Source organism: Harpegnathos saltator, unplaced genomic scaffold (genome assembly GCF_003227715.2).
Source record: "Harpegnathos saltator strain DR-91 unplaced genomic scaffold, Hsal_v8.6 scaffold839, whole genome shotgun sequence".
Classification (NCBI taxonomy): Eukaryota; Metazoa; Arthropoda; class Insecta; order Hymenoptera; family Formicidae; genus Harpegnathos; species Harpegnathos saltator.
Window position 1 is genome coordinate 182,708 of NW_020230692.1, and position 20,768 is coordinate 203,475.

Genomic DNA, 20,768 nt, shown 5'->3' on the forward strand with positions numbered 1-20,768 from the left:
TGATTCGATATGTATCACCGCGGCGCGCGCGCGTATCATTCGCGCTCAATGAGGCGTATGAATATTACATACTATTCTCGAAATAGCGATTCAAATCCAATTTCGCGCTACTCAAATTCCAGCCGATCGTAATCTATTGAACGCGCATTACGTTCGTCGATAAACGTCGCTCCGGCAAATGATGACGAATGAATAACACATACATGCGCAGCATAATAAAGGGCGAGAGCGAGAAAGACAGAGAACGACAGAAACAGAGAGAGGGAGAGAGAGAGAGAGAGAGAGAGAGAGAGAGAGAGAGAGAGGGAAAAGGAGAGAAAGAGAGTATGGGCCAGAGCACAGACTTCTGCATAACGCATAATACACAACGCATAAGGGAATCAACCAATCAGAGTTCTTCATTTCCGTCCTGAGGAGGGAAATGAAGAAAACCAATTGGTTTATTCTCTTATGTATTATGTATTATGTGTTATGCAAAAGCCTGTGCTCTTGTCCTAAAAATGCCGCGCGGTCGAGGCGCGATAAACGGGACAGGCGAAGGAGCGCGACGTAGGACGAGCAAATAACAAAGCGAATAACAAAGCCGCGGAGGCACGAAAATCCATTTGCATGCGACGCGACGCGGGCGACGTGAGACCGCGTCTCTCGCGTGCCATTCCATCGAACGTGCTCTTAATTAGCGGGAATCTTTCATGAGGCCGCCGGCGCCGGCACACGGCATGTTTTTCGCGTTTATCCCGCCGAAACACGAGTCTAAGCGGCAGCGACGTTATCGCCGCCGGTAATTATTCTTCTCTTTACGGTCTGGAGGAGAGGCCCGATGCTCGCGTGTACGTTCAATTAAAACGGCTCGCGGGAGTTGAACTAATACGAATGCGATCATTAACGGGAACGAGGAGGGAAGAAAGTCCCCCTCCTTCGCGCCTCCACGTCGCCTTCACCCTTCTTTAGCCGCAACGGAGAGAGCGCAACGTCTGGACGGCGGTGAGAGCGACGCGACGCGGAAATCGGAAGTGCGAGGGAGAGATGAGAAAGACGGCGGGAGGGGGGGGGGTGGGGGAGAGGGAGTGCGTCGAGGCGTAAAACGCGGAATCGAGTCGGGCGCGATAGCTACGTACGCCGTTCCTGGCTCTTCGATCCGTTTCTATTTTCACTTGCACGGCGATTTCCACGGTTAAAGGGGAAACGCCGATGCCGCGCGCGCGTGCGGTGTAAAATGGCAGTCCGCGTGTACATATAAAAATGATTACGGTTACTACGGCTCGTTGATCAACCGTGTGACGAGTAATGGCGGGAGCGAGCGTTTTTCCGCGCGCAGCCGCGGAGCGGCGATTGAAAATCAAACCGCAATATCCCACCTCGGCGTATCCGATGATCATCGACGTTAAATTTGTTGACGTAATTACTAGCGCTAGCCGACGAAACGCGCTGCGTCGGAGTGCGCGACTGCCCTCTTCGCGCAGCGGTGGCAAATTAAAAAAACAAAAAAAGACAGAAAGAGAGGACAGAGCAAAAAGTAGATCGATAGCGCGTCGATTCTGCGGGTGCATCACTCGTGCGCGATTGGAAACAGCCGGAAAAATAGCCACGGCGGCAGCCGGTAATAATTCGATGAACGAAGCCCGCTGGACATGACGCGGCTATCGGCTGGAATATCGCAGTCTTTGCTTGCGCATTATTCCGGCTAACGAATCGGCCGCTTCAAGCTCTCGCAGGGCTTAACATGCCGGTGACTCGAAAAAGGTAGCAACGCGCGCGCGCGCCACTTACCTGCGTCGGTCGGGCCGCTCGATCAGGCTTGATGGGCATCTCGCGAGAGAGCAGCCGGAGGTACTCGGGGAACAATACACTTCCGGCGCGGCTGACAAAGACGCACGGCACGTATAGCGCGCGCGAGGGGATCGACATCGACGGCGGTGGAAGCGAAGAGGAGGACGTACGTTTGATTCCGTGGGACGGCGCAATACATCTCTCCTCGGTTTACCGGTCGCTCGCTGAGACGGAAGTGTATCGTGCCCGGCGAAGCGGGCACATCCGGCTCGCAAGATTAATTGCCAATAAACCTCCATTACAGAGACCTCTTCCCGCGCCGTCACTCTTCTCGCGATATCTCGCGTTGTTTCCCGGCCAGCCGCTTCGTACGCGACCGCGTCCGTCGACCGCTCGGACTTCCTACGGGACATTCTAATGAGAAGAGCGAAATGGCGTCGCGAGAGAGAGAGAGAGAGAGAGAGGGAGGAAGAAAGGGGAAAGAGTTATCTTATTCCGCGCAGTGTTTCTGCGAAAGATAAGAGCGGGAGTGGGGAGAGAAGGAAAAGGGAGAACACGTCTGCGCGCGCGAGCAAGAGACGACGAGAAATTATTTATCGCGCGGAAGATAATTTATGATGGGAGGACGATCTAACGTAACTCTCAGACGCGCGCAATTTATTCCTCTCGGTTATAACGATTTATAGCGAGCGTCACAATTACTCACGTAATACGAGCTGTCTCGAAACAAAATGCGCCGTCTCGCCGAGAAGATTGATAATTTATTGTCCCAGTGAGTCTCTCCAAATTCAGTGCGCGCATTCCGGTAATTCGATGTTAGAATAATCCGCGCGATGAAACGCGCCAGCGCGCGTGCGTGTCCACGGCGAGTTTTCGAGACGAACGGATTTTTCGCTGCAAAGTCGGGGCATCCTTCTTCAGTGCGTACAGCTCGAGTAGAAAAATTAATAGGGTTCTGATTACTTTATATTACTAATAAGGGCCTGATTACTTTTTCCTAATGTTAATCGGGTCCTAGCAGAGATAGAAAGACAAGATGTGTAACGAATAGTTTAAAGGGTCTTTACGAGGCAATATTATGAGGCAATTATTATAAGGCAATATCAACAGAGCCTTATAAGGAAATATTTTTATTATTACTTGAGTAAAGATATTCATTTTTTTCATTCCAAGAAATTTAGACTGTAATTTCTTGATTTCTTTATGACCTCGTTAGTATATAACAAGAATTTTTTATTTTAAAAATATAGCATACTTTACAATAAAATATAGCATTCTTTATACATAAAAATCCTGCTACTATTTTTATTAAAGTTTGCTACATTTCAAAATAAAGACAATACTAGGAAAATCCTTGGAAGAAACTAATGAATATGGCAACTAATAAAACTAATAAAATTTGTTTTTAATTGCGGTATGATTCAGTCTTATTGGGATCTTATATGGGTATGAAGATGGCCGTAACAATTTTTTGCTCGGGACGCGCATCTTATCTCGCGAGGGGCATCACCGATAAATTGTCACACACGCGTGCATACGTACCTATGTTTTTAATTACACGATGCATGACTTCGCGCTTGGAAATTGCGTTTATGCAAATGCGGTGACTATCTGAAAAATTTGACGTGGAAAAATGATGGCCGGTCTCGCGTGCTTAGAAGCCGCGTGATTATGCATGCAATAAATCTCGTTTCGAAATCACCGAGCGAATGCTTAGGAACACGTGCGAATCGATCGCGGCCTATCTTACACCTCCGCTTGGTAATCGAGGGAAATTGCTTTCATCTGAATTCAAAAGCATGTACGAAAGATCAAAGTTCTTACGTACCGCGATGGTGAAACGAACGAACGAACGAACGAACGAACGAACGAACGAACGAACGAACGAACGAACGAACGAACGAACGAACGAACGAACGAACGAACGAACGAACGAACGAACGAACGAACGAACGAACGAACGAACGAACGAACGAACGAACGAACGAACGAACGAACGAACGAACGAACGAACGAACGAACGAACGAACGAACGAACGAACGAACGAACGAACGAACGAACGAACGAACGAACGAACGAACGAACGAACGAACGAACGAACGAACGAACGAACGAACGAACGAACGAACGAACGAACGAACGAACGAACGAACGAACGAACGAACGAACGAACGAACGAACGAACGAACGAACGAACGAACGAACGAACGAACGAACGAACGAACGAACGAACGAACGAACGAACGAACGAACGAACGAACGAACGAACGAACGACCGAACGAACGAACGAACGAACGAACGAACGAACGAATGAACGGGCGGACAAACGACGGTGCAAAAAACTTATCACGCGAGCGTCGATTAAAGTTTCCACTTTGCACCTGGTTTCATGAATTTCCCGGCCATGATTGATCGCATCGAGTGCTGAGTGAGATTGTCATCCTCCCACTAGGACACGTTCTAAGGGAATGTTAATATCTAATATTCCCGCTGATTTTCTCTCTCTCTCTCTCTCTCTCTCTCTCTCTCTCTGTCTCTCTCTCTCTCTCTCTCTCTCTCTCTCTCTCTCTCTCTCTCTCTCACGTGAATCGTTATTTCTTTTCAACGCGAATACCGCGTCTCTTTTCGAGGCCGTGTATAGTCGCAGAGATTAAAATTATTGAGTAGACACGACGTGAAATGTCACGAGGTTATAAAGCGTAAGCAGGAAACAATTTCATTGGGGATAAATGCGATAATAACAGTTATTTCATTAAATAATGTCTGATCCTTGTTATTACCCGTTTAATTTCTGCAAACGTTACCGGACACTCGAGTTGAAATTTTAATTGGCGCGTTTGTGTGTTTTCCCCGCTTTCGTTTTTTCCCTTTCATTTTTTCTTTTTTTTTCTTTTTTGTCTTTTAACGACATCTCATCTCGGCTACGCGAATTCCGGCTTTGGTTTCTCCTCCCCGCGTCACGAGATATACGCGCGGATTTGCCGTGATTGACGCAATGCGCGTAATTTGAAAAGCCGACAATACTTTAACGTCGCAAGGATACGGGCGGAAAACTTTACTGCTTATGAGTATCGGCAGCGGATCGATTCCCGCATATCACGAAAGTGCGCGCGGGAAAAAGAGGACGGTTGAATGAAAGAGAGGGCGAATTGATGGAACGCTACGATTAAAAGCTAATGACATCGCGTTTCTACGCGAATGACGGCTTCAAAAGAGAGCTTTTTCTGAAAGTTGCTCGCCTTGACAAACGATCGGTGGAAGGGGGCGAGGGGGAGAGAGGGGAGACCAGCAAGAAACAGTGTCTGCTGTGAGCCGTCCTAATGAAACATTCTCGACTGTGAAGCAATCGATTAATTCCACCGTATCGATTGCAAAAATCCAACACCTAATATATAATATTTTCACTAACAAACGAGAAACGTTGCGGGAAAAGGCGACGTCGTCGGAAGAAAGAGAGAGAGAGAGAGAGAGAGAGAGAGAGAGAGAGAGAGAGAGAGAGAGAAGAGAAAAGAAAGATAGCCGCAACAAAGAGTCAGTTCGAGCAATTTGCAAACGCAGATCCGTGAATATCATAACGGGGAGTTGCGTTTTTTATTAATAAAATTTGCAAAAATCCGACACTTAATATATAATACTTTCACTAACAAACGAGAAACATTACGGGAGAAGGTGACGTTGTCGGAAGAAAGAGAGAGAGAGAGAGAGAGAGAGAGAGAGAGAGAGAGAGAGAGGAGAGAAAAGATAGATAGCCGCAACAAAGAGTCAGCTCGAGCAATTTGCAAACGCAGGTCCATGAATATCACAACGGGGAGCTGCGTTTTTTATTAATATCTATTGCCCGGTTCCACGCTCGCGCGAGCCACTTATTCACTTCTTTCACATGCTCGGCGAACGTAAATAAAGACAAAACGCGTCTCCGGCTGCAGCCCGCGCGCGCTCTCTTATCTATTATGAAGCGGTGAGCGCCGCGACACACGGGGGAGTCTGGCTTTGAAAAGCGGACATTTGTCCTGGCCCGAGTCCATGGGAGTCCATGAAAGTCCACAAATCTGGGAATATCCTTCCGAGATTTATAGCAATCTCTGTAATACCGCGCGATTTCCAAAAAGGCTGGACGTGCGGCTATACGTCAGCCTCCAGCGGCAAGCGCGCGACCGTCTTCGCCGGGCAAATCCCGCTCTTTCATATGGCGGTACGTGCGCCGCGCCTGATATATGCCGCAAATTATTATTTTGATATTTCCGAGGTCGCCCTTTATTCACGCGCATCACGGGTTCCCCCGTCCGCCCCGCCCGCCCGCCCGGTCGAGCGGCCGCGACGCCGGCCCCGGCTCGTTAATCATTTCGACGAAATGAAAATATAGATAGCCCTGGGGCAAGAAAAATTATGCCGAAAAATGACAGCTGTTGGTTCGGGGGCAGGAGGTGGAAGTACGTATCACTGTCTTGGTCCTTTTAGCGAGCCGCATCGCGGTTTTCATCTCCTGACCGACCGCGGGGGCTCGCTCGGGTGGATATTAATTAGCGAGGTAACAGTATAATACACGTGCTCAAGCACACGAAATAGTAAAGAGATAAAAATCGCGAGCTCGCGCTGGACGAGCGGCACGGCGGCGCTGCCGGCCACCAGCTGCGTGCGGCGTGCAGGGCGTTTTTTTGCGCGCCGAGGTAGCAATTAGAGTGTCACTCTATATTCAGATTTTAACGTCCCTCTCGTTTCGTTTTGACGTTCCCCCGTTTGGGAGAAGCCGCGCGCGCGCGGCTCATCGGGAATGTGTTAAACCGCCGTATTAAAGTGCGACAAAAGTGCACGTCGCTCGTTATCCGGAGATGGTGAGACTGCGGTTCGAGTGTCCATCTCGATGTGTGACTGTCTGTCGAAGACGTGCGAATCGGGGCTTTTTTTGCGTCGAGCCCAATCGACGAGATTCCGCCCGCAGGAATCGAAGCGAATCGAATCGAATCGTCGAGACCCAACTTTTAATTGGCAACACGATTGGCGGAGTATTATCGCGAATAATTTTAAACCGCGAGAAAGAGTGACAATGTCCGAATAATGATTATTTTTTTCAGACTTCATTCTGCCCCTTTTTAATCACTCAATTTTGCGGATCAATCGATTCTTTTCAAGAGAGAAATATCGTCTCAGCCACGAGAATCCTGTGAACTTTCCCGAGCGCAAAGATTAGAACCATCCTCATGAAGCATAAGACCCCGATAAGGCTGAAAGTAGAATGCCCTAAAAAGGAAGGTCTCATTATTTTACCACATTAGGCCTCGAGATGGATTTCTTAGGGATATCTTAGATCTAATAAATAAGGTCCTGATAGGGAAAGCTGAGAAGAGCCTTAGAAGAATATTTTAGGAATGCCTTAGATTTTACGAAATAAGGCTTTAACATGGAAAACTGATGCGGGCCTTAGAAGGATTTTTTAAGGATGCTTTAGATGTACAAAATCAAGTTTTGTTATAGAAAGTTAATAAGATCTGAAGCGTATAATAAAATTGTCACAGTTTAATATTATTTTAGTAAATACGCTCTATCTGTAGTATAGGTACGTTCGTTTAAAGATTTTTTAATTATACCGCAATTAAAAATATTTTATTAGTTTTATTAGTTGCCATATTCATTAGTCTGTTCCAAGAATTTTTCTAATATTGCCTTCGATTTGAAATGCAACAAACTTTAATAAAAATAGTAGCAGGATTTTTATGTGTAAAGAATACTATTTTATTGTAAAGTATGCTATATTTTTAAAATAAAAAGTTCTTGTTGTATACTAACAAGATCATAAAGAAATAAAGAAATTACAGTCTAAATTTCTTGGAATGAAAAGAACAAATATTCTTACTGAAGCAATAATAAAAATATTTCCTTATGAGACCCTGTTATTAATATTGCCTCATAAGGCTCTGTTGATATTGTCTTATAATGCCCTCATAATATTGCCTTATAAAGACTCGTTAAACTATTTGTTACACATCTTGTAGGGTCCTTTCTACCCCTACTAGGGCCCGACTAACGTTAGAGAAAAATAATCAGGCCCTTACCAGAGCCCTATTAATTTTTCTACTCGAGTTCTTACATGCCGGTTGTAAATTTTTGCGACTCCGCATCCTCGAATTGTTCGGACTCGAACTCGAATCGAGGCGAATCTCACCCGATTGTCGATTCGACTCGAGCTTGAATAATTCGCGTACATCTCCACCTGTCTCCATCGAATTGCAATTCGCGATATCAATTCGTGATATACTCCCGCGCGTCGGCGAGGATCTTCTCGCTTTGCGCCACCGAGCTTACTTTTCGGCTACGCGGCGAATATTGTCGATGCCGGCGGATCCGCGACGCATCTGCTGGCGCCGTGGACAATTAGAGGGACTCGTGTGAGCCGTCGGAATTAACACTCACAACGGCACTCGCGCCGGGGCGAATATTTACCTGCGCGTTATGCGGCCGGGCTGTGTGCGTGGGCTTGTTCGCGAGACAATAGACTTGCCGAGTAAGCCGTCCCGGGAGCGCGACGATACACCAAGAGTGAGAGGGAGAGGGAGAGGGAGAGAATATCTCCCTGTCGAAGATCGCGCAGACGCCAGCCGTGAGGGAGGAAGCGGTAGCGAGACGGAGGCATTATATCGGTGATTATATCGGTAGACGCTGATAGTGAGAAAATGGAAGCTCGATGTCAGCAACTGGAGGATACCACTCCAGCCTCCATTGGCCGACCTCTTGAGCGCGCTCGTGCCCGGAGGACAATACCGATCGTGCGAGCTTGTCTTCGTCGCGACGACCGGGCGGTCAATTTTTCTCGCGAAAAAGAAAACAAGAGATGTGGACGCGCCACGGAGAAGGCAGGGCGAGACAGATCCGCTCGGCGACATTGAGGAAAAACCCGACGGCTAAGAAAGCGTCTCCCTTCGCATCCGGAGCGAGAAAGTGACGACTTCCGACCGCGCGCGCGCGATCTCGTCGGTGTCTCTTATCGCGTTTGATATAATTTAGAAACGTAACCCCTTCCCTCCTCCTGCTCTTCTCACAGTGGCCATCGCTCAACGCCGCATTGTCGGTCGTTTATCATTTCAGATTGCTGACCTTCTGCTACTTGGCAGCGCTCAACTGTTGGCTACTCCTGTGCCCGGCTATACTCTCGCACGACTGGCAGATGGGCTCCGTTCCTCTGGTCGCGTCCTTCTCGGACACCAGGAATCTGGCGACTTGTATATTCTTCGGCGGTTGTTTGATACTCACGTACAAAGCCTTCACGGACTTCGAGGTGAGTGAGCTCCGGAAGCTTCTCGCGCGAGATTGCCGGATGCGATGTTTCGGAAGTCATCGAGCGAACAGCTACCCCGGCCCCCCCCCTGCCCCCTTTCCGGTCGGGAAAAACCGTGTCGTTCTTGTCGGCCAGCGCGTCGCGTGGGAAATCAGGTCATGCGTCCTTCGGATAAGAGGCTTCCTAATATCGCGCATTCCGCCGCTTTATTCCAGCGTCCCGTGAACGTCGCGCGAAGAGAGTGAGCCTTTTTCAAAGAGCCGCCGGTATCGCGACAGACTCGCCGACGTTATCGGCGATCTTACGCGAACGTAAAGCGGAATAGCCCCGGCGGTTATCGTCTGCGAAATGTCATCCCGCGATTAAACGTTTCCGCCGTGGGGAGGCCGTGAGGAGGAACGTAACGCTCTCCGCGCCTCCGCTTCCGCCGACCAAGCCGCCGCCGATGACGATGAAGTTGTACCAGCCGGGGCTTGAGAGTCGTAAAAGAACTCCCGTAGTAATCACACGGCGCGAGTCTCTAAGTCAAACGTTAAGCGCGTCTCGTAAACCGCATCGCTATCCGCCGCGCTTTCCGATTCATCCATCGGCAACGCCGGCGGAGCCGAGCCTTCGGCGAAATGACCTCTTTAAGCTACGTGCACGTCGGCGCGGCCACTTTTCCTCAAAGAGGTCGTATCTGCAGCTTTAACGCCGCCGTTCACACACTTCTCTACCCGCCGCCGGCGGCGGCGGCGGCGGCGGCAGCGCCGGTCATCCGGTTCTTCGCGGGTACCGAGCGGAAACGAACGTCTTCTTCGGCGAACGAGGTCATCCTTGCTCTCCCGCGCTGAACGCTCGACGCGTTTACGTGGCTGCCCGCGGAGGAAAATCTTTTTACAAGCGCGGTTGCTTCCTATTTCATCGTCGGCCTTCCGTGTATACAGTACATGTTCACGGGCTGCCTATAATACCCGGCGCAGTCTCTCGGCTTTCGCGAATGTCTCGAAACTTATAGATTTTCTTCTTCTTCTTCTTCTTTTTCTTCTTCTTCTTCTTCTTCTTCTTCTTCTTCGCCGCCACCGCTTTCTCTTGCTTTTTTTTACCCCGACATAAACTTTAATCTCGCAGTATCCAGCCGGAGAAAACTTCAGCGGAATATTGGAATTATGTCTTTAAGCAGAAACTTCGTATCTGCGTGGGGCGGTGGGCGCGGGGAGAGAGGCGGTGCGGCGGCGCTTTCCTCGAGATTTTATCCGGTGGATGTTTATTTACAATGCGATACAAACGATGACAGTCGTATTAAATAGATTGCTGATGGTAAATATATATCGATGACGACGCGCCACGCCGCGTGTCGGAGTTGCGTCTACGATATTTGTAATGGCGATTTCTCTTCGGTGCGGCGAGTCGCGCAATTTACGATACGCGCAACGGCGTGTTGAAACACAAAACAGTCTACGCCTGCGAAAGTCCTTCTATCTACGTAAAATCTCCCGTTAAATTAGTTTCTGTCGATCGACGACATGGTGCGTATAGGATATAATTATACAGTGTTGCTCGTTTTAAGCGCTCGAGAGTGCGCAGCTGGCGCAAAAGATTCGCTCGCTCGCGATTATCGCTCGTATTCTCTCGTACACCTCCCGTGGAATTAGTCGATACGCTACAAGCGGCGGCACGCTGTTCTTGAGGCTCGCTACTTGAACAGGTCCTCTGGGATTCTTCTTCATCAGCAGGATTTCGCTGCCCCGTTGCTTCTCCAGCATCTGTTGAAAGTAATGCCGCTTAAAAATATAATCCGCTCGAGAAGCGCAACGATTTAAAATTCCATTAAATGCAATACACTGGATGTTAATATGGATCAACTTTTCGTGCCATTTAAGGGCGAGAGGAAGACAGACAGAGAGAAGAATAGAGAGAGAGAGAGAGAGAGAGAGAGAGAGAGAGAGAGATGTAGAGCAAAGTATAGATCACCTCGGCATCATTTATCACGCCCCCTCCCCCGCGAGAGATGGATTACCAGAGCGTTGATATCGCGCTGCTTGCTTACCTGCTGCAAGCTGGTCGCCTCGCTAATGAACTCTCTAGTCTCGACATTCTCATCGCATTTACTAATTTCGCGCGACGGGTACAGCGCGGCTCCTCCCGAGGAAAGGTGTAGCTCATTCGACGGCGGAACGATCGCCGACATTCCATTACCGATCTGACGGTATCTCGCCTTCAGACTCGTAGCCAGGACGTCCGAGGTGGACGCGGATGCAGATGACGTTGCGGACGTCGCTGAACTCCGCGCTGCCGAATCGCGCGAGACGTCGCTTTTTATTCGCGTTTCCGCTCCGTCGGACCACGACGCCGCTACTTCGTCACTCCAAGCGGCCTCGCTCTCACTCTCGTTCTCCGTCTTCATCGACGTAATTGTCTCGGCCGAGGCAGCGGCCGACGTATTGCGGACTTTCGTCGCGACATTTAAGCCACCCTGATACCCGCCCGCTTCCTCACGCTGCTCGCTTTCGATATTGCGAGCGGCGGCTGCCGCTCCCCCCGACGTCTCCGCGAAGACAGCAACTTCCCCAATTTGTCGCGAAGCATTCAACTTATCCTTATTTTGTGCGCTTTCTTCCGTACAAGCGGCAGCGTCTGACGTTGTAACCAGCCAGCCACTCGGGCGAACTCCTTCGACTCCTTCAGCGATACCCTCGCTCGTGGTCCGCGCCGCTGCGTAAGAATTCGCTGATGACGTCGATTTCATTACGTCGCGTCGGCTGTCCCGAATACCAGATGAGGATGCGTCTCCTTGCTCATCGCGTTGATCGCCGCTTCCAGTCCCGGAGCGGCTTTCGTAGTCAGCCAGGACTCTCGCGGTCGCGCTCTCGACTTCTCGCGCTTCGGAGAGCGCGCTCGACCACGTTTGCGAAAGACTCCGTCTAATTACGTCTTCGCGAGAAATCGTTCGCATTCTCGCGGCTGCGTCGCTCAATAAGTCGGACAGACCCGCGTGTTTTCCAGCGACCGAGCCTTTTCCTGCCGCTTCTCTTCTCGCTTCTGCAACAGCACTCGGGTCGTTGGTAGTCTCAGCAGTCGCTTGCGCGTCCGCGTCGGATGATGATGTCCTTTGGAGCGATTTATCCGCCTCCGTGTCCCCGAATTCATAGGAAGTCATTGTCCGCGCTGTTGCGCTCGCACTCGCACGATCTCCTTCACCCTGCACGTCGAACTTTGCGCGAGAATCACTCGACGAGGTCGCGAGGAATTCTTCTGCCGTGTCCTGAACATTATTCTCCTGAATACTGTCAGCGTGACTGAAAGTCTCCGAGGAGGATGACGCCGTTGGGTAATTCACGGTAATTAAACGCTGCTCTTGAGGAAGTCTCGATTCACGCTCGTTCTTCTCTTCAGGATCGTTTTTAACTTCGCTGCTCGTTGCTTGTCCCGCCGCCTCGGCGACCTCGCTGTTACGCGGGTCTTTCTTCTCGGTCGTTGTCACCCCTCGATTCCGAGGATCCGCGTTCGATTGTTCCCTCATCAAGTTACCTACATGTTCTCCCCATCCAGCGGCGGCCGCTGATACTAATGACGCCGCTTTCGCCTTGACGGTCTCTTCAATGCTCTCCGCTGCATTCAACGTGCGCGTGCTGTCCATTCGCGACTCGTCGTGCGAGATTGTCTTCGACGAGTCCTGCACGCTCCTCGAGGACATTGTCTCGCCGGATGTCGCGGTATTCGCGGCGGCTCGCACGCTGTTAACGACACCCTCCCTTCTCAGGACGCTGTCCTTCGTGGCGCTGAAAGCCCGCGCCTCTGCGCGTGAATTGGATAACAATGTAGTCGTCGTCGTCGTCACGGCACTTTGGCCTGACTCGTCCGTAATCACGCTCGTTTCTCTCGCCGACGCAGTCGCATCCGCGGCACTCGCGAGCTTCTCCTCCAGGACGTCCTTGATTTCGCGAGCAGGATCGACCGACGCTGCCGCGCTCGCGGTTGCTAGGCCTCGCCGTGAGGCCGCGTTTGAACCGCGCTCGTCCTCGCTCAGAGATTCCGCGCGCGAATCAGACTCCGACGAGACTCCCGCTGATTCTTCTCGGGACTCGCTCGCGGTAACTTCCGCAGCTTCCGCCACGGCGTCGCTTACGAATCCCGACAACTTCCGCTTTTGTGCATTTTGCATTCCGTCGGACTCGGTCTCGTGCGTCGACAGCAGCGCAGTCCAGGCGGTCGCCTTGGCTGCCTCTTGAACGTTCGAGTCGTGTCGCTTCAGCTGCGACGACATTGCGGATGCCTGCTTCTTCGCGTCATCCTGACTTTCGGTCGGAGAACTGGCGGGAATTGATGTTTCCGCTGATGCCTTTGCCCTCGCGGCGTCTTTTGGATCGTCCACTTTCAGATCGTCGTAATTGCGGAAGCCCCGAGAAGTCGGCAGAGATTCTTCTCGGATCGAGCCACCCTCGGCTGAATTTCCGTTCCTGCCGCTGCTTGTTGCCAGTTCCGCCGATGCTTCCGTCCGCGACGTGTTTTCCGCCTCACTTTGCGTCTCCGCGTGCGAAGACCACGACGTCGATGACGCGGATGTTGTTCGTTGCTTCGTGCGCCATTGTGCGTTGATAACGTGCGCTTCGCCAGTTTCGGTGGTAATCAGCTGCTTTTCCCTCGAGATACTCGACTTAGCTTTCGATTCCGATCGAGCTCGCGTATCAGCCGATGCCGTTGATCCTAGTTGAGCCGCGTCTTGAACGCCAGCGGCTGAGTCCTCTCGAGGGTCGCCTTCAATATCGACGCTGCCCGTGTGAATTGACGTGGATCCATCAGTCGCATCCTGGACACTTTCCGTCGTGCGCTCGACGTTTTTATCTCTCCCTCGTGACCCGCCAGGCGACATAATTTCCCGCAAATTGACCTCTTCGAACTTCTCATCGCCGTTGACAGTTGCTAATTTCTTTGTAGCATCATAATCGTCCCCGCGCGTCATTCGCGCCTCGTCACCGGAGTTACTTGGAAATACCAACTTTCGCGGGGTGTCCCCGCGTGCTTGTCCACCGTCGCTGGACGTAATTTCGGTCCCGTCAGCGGCCGGATGAATATCCGACTTATCCTGATTTTCCCGCAGCGATTCCGCGCGTGGATTATCCGACGGTATTCTCAGCGGATCGTTTCGGCTCGCGTTATCGGAGACAGCGGAGCTTGCCGATCCTGTTGACATCGCTTCGTGAACGTTACTCGCATCCTTCGGATATTTCACCCTGTCTCCGGAATTGATCTCGTTTTCTTCTCGCTCGTCGTCGCGATAATCATACGACGAGGCTCGCTTGACATTTTCCTCTTCGTTATTCCGCAGGAGAGACGCAGATTCCAAAGTCTCTACGGAATTCTCCGTACTTGCCCCGCTCCTTCGTCTCAGCTTGCCGTCCGTCTGCAGTTCTTTGTATGAAACAGCGGACGATACGTCTTTCTGCGCGCCGCTCCGACATCTGTTGTTAACGGCATTAAATGTTGCCTCGCTCGCGGAACTTTCGGATTTTTCTCGACGAATGTCGGAGCTCCTTTGTCCCTGGCGCGCTTCCTCGGAGAATTCAAATAACGCCGACTGCTCCGCCGATTCGCCCCGCGATCGTACATTGTTGCTCGAAACCGTGGACTCCGCTGACGCTTTCGCCACGGCCATTGACTTCCGACTGTTTTGTGCAACGTCCCTTCCCCCTGTCAGAGCACCGTGCAATTTAGACGCAGACGACGTTCTCAGCAATTTGCTCCTATCGTTATCGTCAGATTCACCCGATCCCCTCGACGTCGCCGAATTACCGGTCGCCGCTTCGCGCCTTTCCAGCTCGCTCAAATTTTCGCTGTATGTTCTCGCTTCCACCTCCGAGTCGATCGATGAGGACGTTGTTGTCGCATTTTGCGCGCTCCCAGTGCCGGTGGAAGTCACCGTCGTCGTCGTCGACGCCGCCATGTTTGACGCATTTTCTCCCGTGCTCTCTTCTTTTTCAATAATTTCATCGCTTGTAGACGCTTCCGCGTCGCCCTTATTTTCTGAGTCAACAAACCGCGTTTCTTCCGCTGCGTTGTCTTCGCGTTCACGTTTGTTATCATTGGTATCTGTCGCAAATTTGCGGCTAATAGTTTGCGGGTCCTCTTGGATCCTCCGGTCGTCCTTGCTTGCCGTTGCTTGTGATGTCGCTGAACAACGTTGGCTCGTGTCGTCGGTAACGTTGCTGGAAATCTTGCTCGACATCGAACCCTTTGTATTTCTGTTTTCCATTCGCGACTCTGCAAAGGCAGAGGACGACGACGCCGACGAACTTATCGACTCTTGTTGACGATCATCGTTTGCACCAACGGAGCTCGTCGCTTCCGACGACGCGCCTACGTTAACAGCATTCTTCTCGTCGCCTTCTCTAACGCTCGAGTTGTATTTATTCTTTGAGTGCGATTTCAAAGACGACGCACTTTTCGATTCGGACCGATCTTCAGCGTTACTTCTTTGTAGTTTAATAATAGCATCGCTCGAGCTGCGTAGCTGCGATTCTTCCAATGATTCGGACGACGAGAATGTGGCTGAATCAGACCAGTAATCGCTCTCGGCACTAGTCGAGGACGATGCCATCGATGATTCCACAGTGGCGACATTCATTCGGCTATTTTGAACGCTGTTGGAATTCTGCTGAGATCTCGCTTGCGATTCCTCCGTTGTGGAAGAGGACGAAGAGAACGATCTTTGCAAGTGAGATCGACGATCCTTCTCTGCAGTGTCGGATAACGCTGGGTCTTTCGATATTCTCGAAATAGCGCTATTTTTACGATTAGTCAGATGGTAATCTGATTTCGCTCGAGATTCTTCCGATGACATCGAAGATGATACCGACCATTCATTTCGTGAATTATTCGAGAGCACCGCTGTCGATGACGTGTTTGCATCAGCGCTTGCTTGAATATTCCTAGAATTGTTCCTCGTTTGCTCGGCTTTCGCCCCAGATTTCGCGGATGACGCGGATGACGTCGCGATCGAATTTGTAACGCTCATCTGAACGTTCTCCGCGCTTGCCGAGTAATTGCTGACTTCAGCCTCGGCAGAGGAAGTAGAAGATGAAGACGCGTTCTCCGATACTGACTCCTGCCCATCTTGCGTAGAGGTTGCTCTTGCGGATGACACAGAGTCGACTGTCGCGTCTCGCACGTTGGACCGAGATTTATTTATCGCGCTGCTCGACGCGGCCGCTTCTGTTAATGTTTCCGCGTTCATCCGATCGATTCTCGACTGCTCCTTCGAGCGGTGCATCCTTCCAATCTGCGATTCGCCAGTCGACCCGGAAGACGTCGCCGATGTGCCGTACGAATCGGCTCCGACCTGGTATTCATTCCTCTCACCCGACGTTTGCGTCACAATTTTCCCGATATTTTCCGACTTACTAACGGCACGCTCGTCCACTCGCGATCGCGCATACGACCGAGACGTCGAAGACGTCGATACGCGTCGGAGATTATTTCCAGACTCCGTCGCTCCTGCGCTCCACTTTGTATCGATATCAACGTTTCCGCTTCTCCCGCGCGGGTCGTCAGCGTCGTTCGCCTCAGCGTCTGCGTCTGCGGAATCTTTCAATGACAGCGACTTCCGCGAGTCCTGCGGACGATGACTGTCGTTGTCAGTTATTTCTTCATCGCTGCGCGACCCTGCCGTGGAGTCCGCACTTTTTGCACGCGTGAGAGTTTGGTGTTCCTCGCTCTTGTCGCTTGCATTATCCTCGCTGCTCATCGCTTCTTTCCCTCCTTCTCCTTCTTTTCCTTCTCTCGACGTTCTTTCCTTCTTAGCTTTGATTGATTTAATTTTATTCCTCGTCAAGCCGTTCTTTATCATAAAGTCCCACGCGTCGTGAAGCCGCTTCTCATGTTTCCTCAGATGAATGTGGTTGTCCTCGTCCGTCACATGTTTGCCTGACGATATTTCTCCATCGATCGCGCTATCTTGCTCCCCGGTGTCCTCGGCGGATACAGGATCTTCAAATGACGCGTCCGATTCCCCTTCGACCTTCAACTTCCACATGTAATAGAGGTACACGATGTACCTTCTCCAAGTTTCCCAGTCGGTGATGTGTGACGTAACGAACGACCACGACATATCGTGCAGGAATCGTTTGAAATCGTAAAGTTCGTAACGGCCATGCTTCTCGCGTCCATATCGGCCGTAGGAATCGTTTAAAATCGTAAAGATCGTATCGGCCACGCGGCCGCTGGGCCATCTGTGTGCGCTCGAAGCGAACACTGTCGACGTCTCATCGTCATCGGAGAGCGCCTCCTTTTCCCAATCGTCTCGATAAATATCACCCTTTCTGAAATCTCCGTTGGACTCTCCGACGTCCGTCTCCTCGTCATCGCGCGCTTCCCCGCTGTCGAAATCGTAATAATTCACCCGATACGGCCTATATCCTAGGCGAAACTCGTAAAACGGGAATTCCGGCATGAACACGTACTCTTCGCCGCTGCGATCGGGAGAACCGATCGTTTCCATCGACGTCCCATATCGGCCGGCGACGCGACCGCCCCCGTTCACCCCCGCGTGCTCCTGCCTACCACCTGCGTAGTCCTCTCGGCGTGAATCGTCTGACGAGGCGGTTCTTAATAAGTCGTATCGACGCTCGCTTCCGAGCGACGAGGAGGTCGCCGATGACTCAGCATTGACCTCTTCATTCCGCCCGAGATCGTAACTCCCGTGGTCTCTGCCGACGGATGAAACTCCCGGCTTATTTACGCGCTTCAGTCCTCGCGCGTCCTCGCCCATGTCCGCGGACGCGATAGCGTGCGCAATAGCGGCTCCCTGATTCGCCCGATGCGTTTTCGAGCGCGATGAACGAGCCCACGGCAGGTGATTTTTAATTCCACCGAAATCCATCTCAGTCCCCGCTGCCGCCGCATCATTGTCAATTACCGGCCGGGTTCTTCGCAGGACGCCATGGTCGGCGCTCTTGTCGGTCGCTCTCCTCCCTCCTGCCGCGGCCGATCCATCATCGATTGCGTTATTCGCCGCCTCGTCGGGCGAGCTCGGCGAGAGCGACGTCGCTTCGGCGTTCCGATCTCTCGGCCGATAACGCTCGGTATCGATGTTGACGGCCTTCCGCGCCGGTGTGTCCGCGGAAATGCTCGTTATTAACGCGTCCGCCGATTGTTTTCCCTCCGCCACGCCCTCGGTCGTTTCTGCCGACGTCGCGGGATAGATAGCGGAGCGTTCAGCACCGGGCTGTTTATTTTCCTTTCTGATATTTTCCTCCCGAGGCGACGTGCGTTCGGCCTCGAGATCCGCCAAGTGGCGATTCCTTGTGCCGTCACGGGCGATAGCGTCTGCCTCGTCGCCGTAGACGGAACGCTCTCGATCCCCGATACCGTAATAATACCGTTTACGTCCCAGCTTTGTCCTGCCATGCAGATTAGACGCCGTTAATTCCGTTTCCTCGCCTCCGTCGCGATTAATGCCGTAGATATCCGCCGCCGCTGATGAAGCTTCATGACTCTTCCCGTAGCCGGCGCGAGCACCCCCCTCTGCGCCTCCGAAGCCTTCGTACGTCCTTCTAAATACGAATCTCTTCTCGTCGTCGTCGTCGCCGTCGTCCGCGTCATCCTCCGACGGCTCGAACTCCAGCGAGCCCGCGGAGTGAAGCGCACGAGCTCCTCCGAGGCCGCCGCGCGTCCACTCGACGCGTTTCCAGCGCGGTGTGTCGCCTTCCGTCGCACGGAAGCGCATGTGCGGCGCGTATGCGTGCAAATAATAGCGCAGCCCGGTATCGTCTTCACGCGATAACGATCGGTGCGCATGGCGCGATGCGGCTTCGCTCGGGAACATCCCGTCCGTCTCGTCGCGGCTCTCCGCCGTGATTCGCGATCCGGGCGACAGACGCTGCCGATGTCGCGGCCACCTCGTGGCGTAAGCGTCCTGGATATCCGCGGCATCGGATGATGCGCGTTCTCCTTCGCGAAGGCGATGCCGGCGACTCGTCGGATCCGACAGACGGGTCAAACGAGGCGCGTGCAGGCTCGACGAGTACGCGCGATGGCGCGAGTCCTCGGCGTCGGAGCGCTCTTCCGCTTCCGCCGGCTCCGGCGCCGGCGACGAGTGGCGAAAGATATTCGTGTCGAAGGATGATCCGGACAAGAGCCATTTGCCGAAGTCGTCGCTGTCGTACAGGTCCTTGTGCGGCACGGCTTTGGCCGCTCTCGCTTTCGCCCGCTCGAGAATCCTGCGAATGGCGGCGCGGCCGTTCAGCGCTTCGGCGACGGTCGCCTTCTCCGATCCCAGCACGTTGCTCCTGCTTGCCTCGCTCAATTTCAGCAAGTGTTGGGACACGCTGCTCCTGAACGGGTTGCCCCACAGGAAAGCCGAGGAGTCCCTCTTGGCGCGATTGCCGTGGCCCTCCGTTTCCTCGTCGGCGGCGGCGGATTCTCCCGGCGCGAGGAGCCTGGCGAGCGTCCTTGTGTTGTCCTAAATCCACGAAAGAATGTTCACGAAAGAATTATGGTTATTACCCGATGAATCTTCGCTTCTTCGTTTGATGGGATATAGTTTCTCAATATATATCGGACTTCCCATTATCATCTCAATTTTTCCGACCGCCCGGCCCGGTCGGGCCAAAAAGCGCATTTGTGAATTAAGAGAGCGTGCTTTGCTTTTGATAAATATCTCGGCTGAATCATCCGAGGGGATTTTTCTCCCGGCAAACAAAAGTACGGGCTCGACTCGGCGAGATTTCACGCTCGCTTGGCTGTTGCGATTATGCGTCGGGATTTATTATTCATACGCGTATTATCATTTTATTTTGTTACGCAAACAGGAAAGTTACGATGGGTATTTTTATGTTTGAAAAGCCGAGATACGCATTAATACGCGCGCGTATTCCCCGAATGAAGTGAGCGCGCGTGTGTGCAAAGCTGTTTTCACGTACTTTGGAAAACAATATTGCGGTCGAGCGTTTATTGTAAGCGTCGCGCGGGACAATTTTTCAGACAACTCGCGCAACCTGCGACACCTCGTCGTAGCCTCGGCTAATTTTTGACGCTCGGCTAACGCGCGTCTAGACGTACCGTTCGATGCCAGAAGCTCGGCCGATCTTCTCCTCCCCAGTCTTTCCCACTGGACGCTTCGTCCGACGATTCCGTTCGCGCGAAGTTCGAACTGTCACTTCCACCGTCATTTGCGTGATACGATTCACCCTTCACACTTTTGTCGTTTGGCCGCACCCGGTGCGGCTCGGACGATGCGAAATTCCCAAAGAAGAGAAACGCCAAGATCACTGAAATCTTCATCGTCGACGAAGCTTTGAAAACTGATGCCTGTTGTCGTTAGCCGTTGCGTTTTATACTCCTCCTAGCAATTGTGAAAACATTCCGTTTCCTCGCGAAGGTGCGCTGGATGTCCAAATGTTGTTTCAAAGCGCGTTACGCGCAACCTCGACTTGTCATTTGATTTTTATTTATGGGTCCATCTATTTTCTCTGCAAGCATTTTGTTTTCGACACGCCGCGCCGCGCCGCCGCGGGCTCTGCCCTTCCGCGCCTTCACGGCTACAAGTCGCGGCGGCGACGAATCGCGGCCGATATCGACGACCCCGAAACGCTCTTTGCTGCGCGTTTCAAGCTCGCGAGTGCGCTCACGTAATGAGTTACGAGTGCGAGTTCACTCGTAATTTCATAAATTCATTTCCGAGGGTTCGCGTGCGTAAAAGCGGCATAAACTCGCGGCACAACGTAAACTTTAATCGCGCACGTTCGCCC

At 52.0% G+C, this 20,768-nt stretch overlaps 2 protein-coding genes across 4 annotated transcripts in view; one reads left to right on the forward strand and one right to left on the reverse strand.

Moving 5' to 3' along the window:
* The window catches only part of LOC105185998 (transmembrane and TPR repeat-containing protein 1), a 190,477-nt gene that overhangs the window by 134,545 nt on the left and 35,164 nt on the right, over positions 1-20,768 (forward strand). For all 3 annotated transcript variants that reach the window (XM_025307220.1, XM_019842724.2, XM_025307219.1), the window contains one exon: positions 8,853-9,042. In XM_025307220.1, the coding sequence (XP_025163005.1) occupies positions 8,853-9,042 (190 nt within the window). The remainder of the gene's footprint in view (positions 1-8,852; positions 9,043-20,768) is intronic.
* LOC105185997 (serine-rich adhesin for platelets) lies at positions 9,062-20,333 on the reverse strand. Its single transcript, XM_011145915.3, has 3 exons — positions 20,080-20,333; positions 11,072-19,480; positions 9,062-10,787 (listed from the first exon to the last, which is right to left on the reverse strand). The coding sequence occupies exons 1-3, from the start codon at positions 20,299-20,301 to the stop codon at positions 10,587-10,589; spliced, it is 8,832 nt and encodes a 2,943-aa protein (XP_011144217.3). The 5' UTR covers positions 20,302-20,333; the 3' UTR covers positions 9,062-10,586.

Excerpts from the sequence above, each read along its gene's own strand:
- LOC105185997 (XM_011145915.3), bottom strand. The coding sequence starts at position 20,301 with ATGAAGATTTCAGTGATCTTGGCGTTTCTCTTCTTTGGGAATTTCGCA. Across the intron at positions 19,481-20,079 it reads CGAGCTTCTGGCATCGAACG|GACAACACAAGGACGCTCGC; the intron begins GTACGTCTAGAC and ends TCGTGGATTTAG. Across the intron at positions 10,788-11,071 it reads AGGCGACCAGCTTGCAGCAG|ATGCTGGAGAAGCAACGGGG; the intron begins GTAAGCAAGCAG and ends TACTTTCAACAG.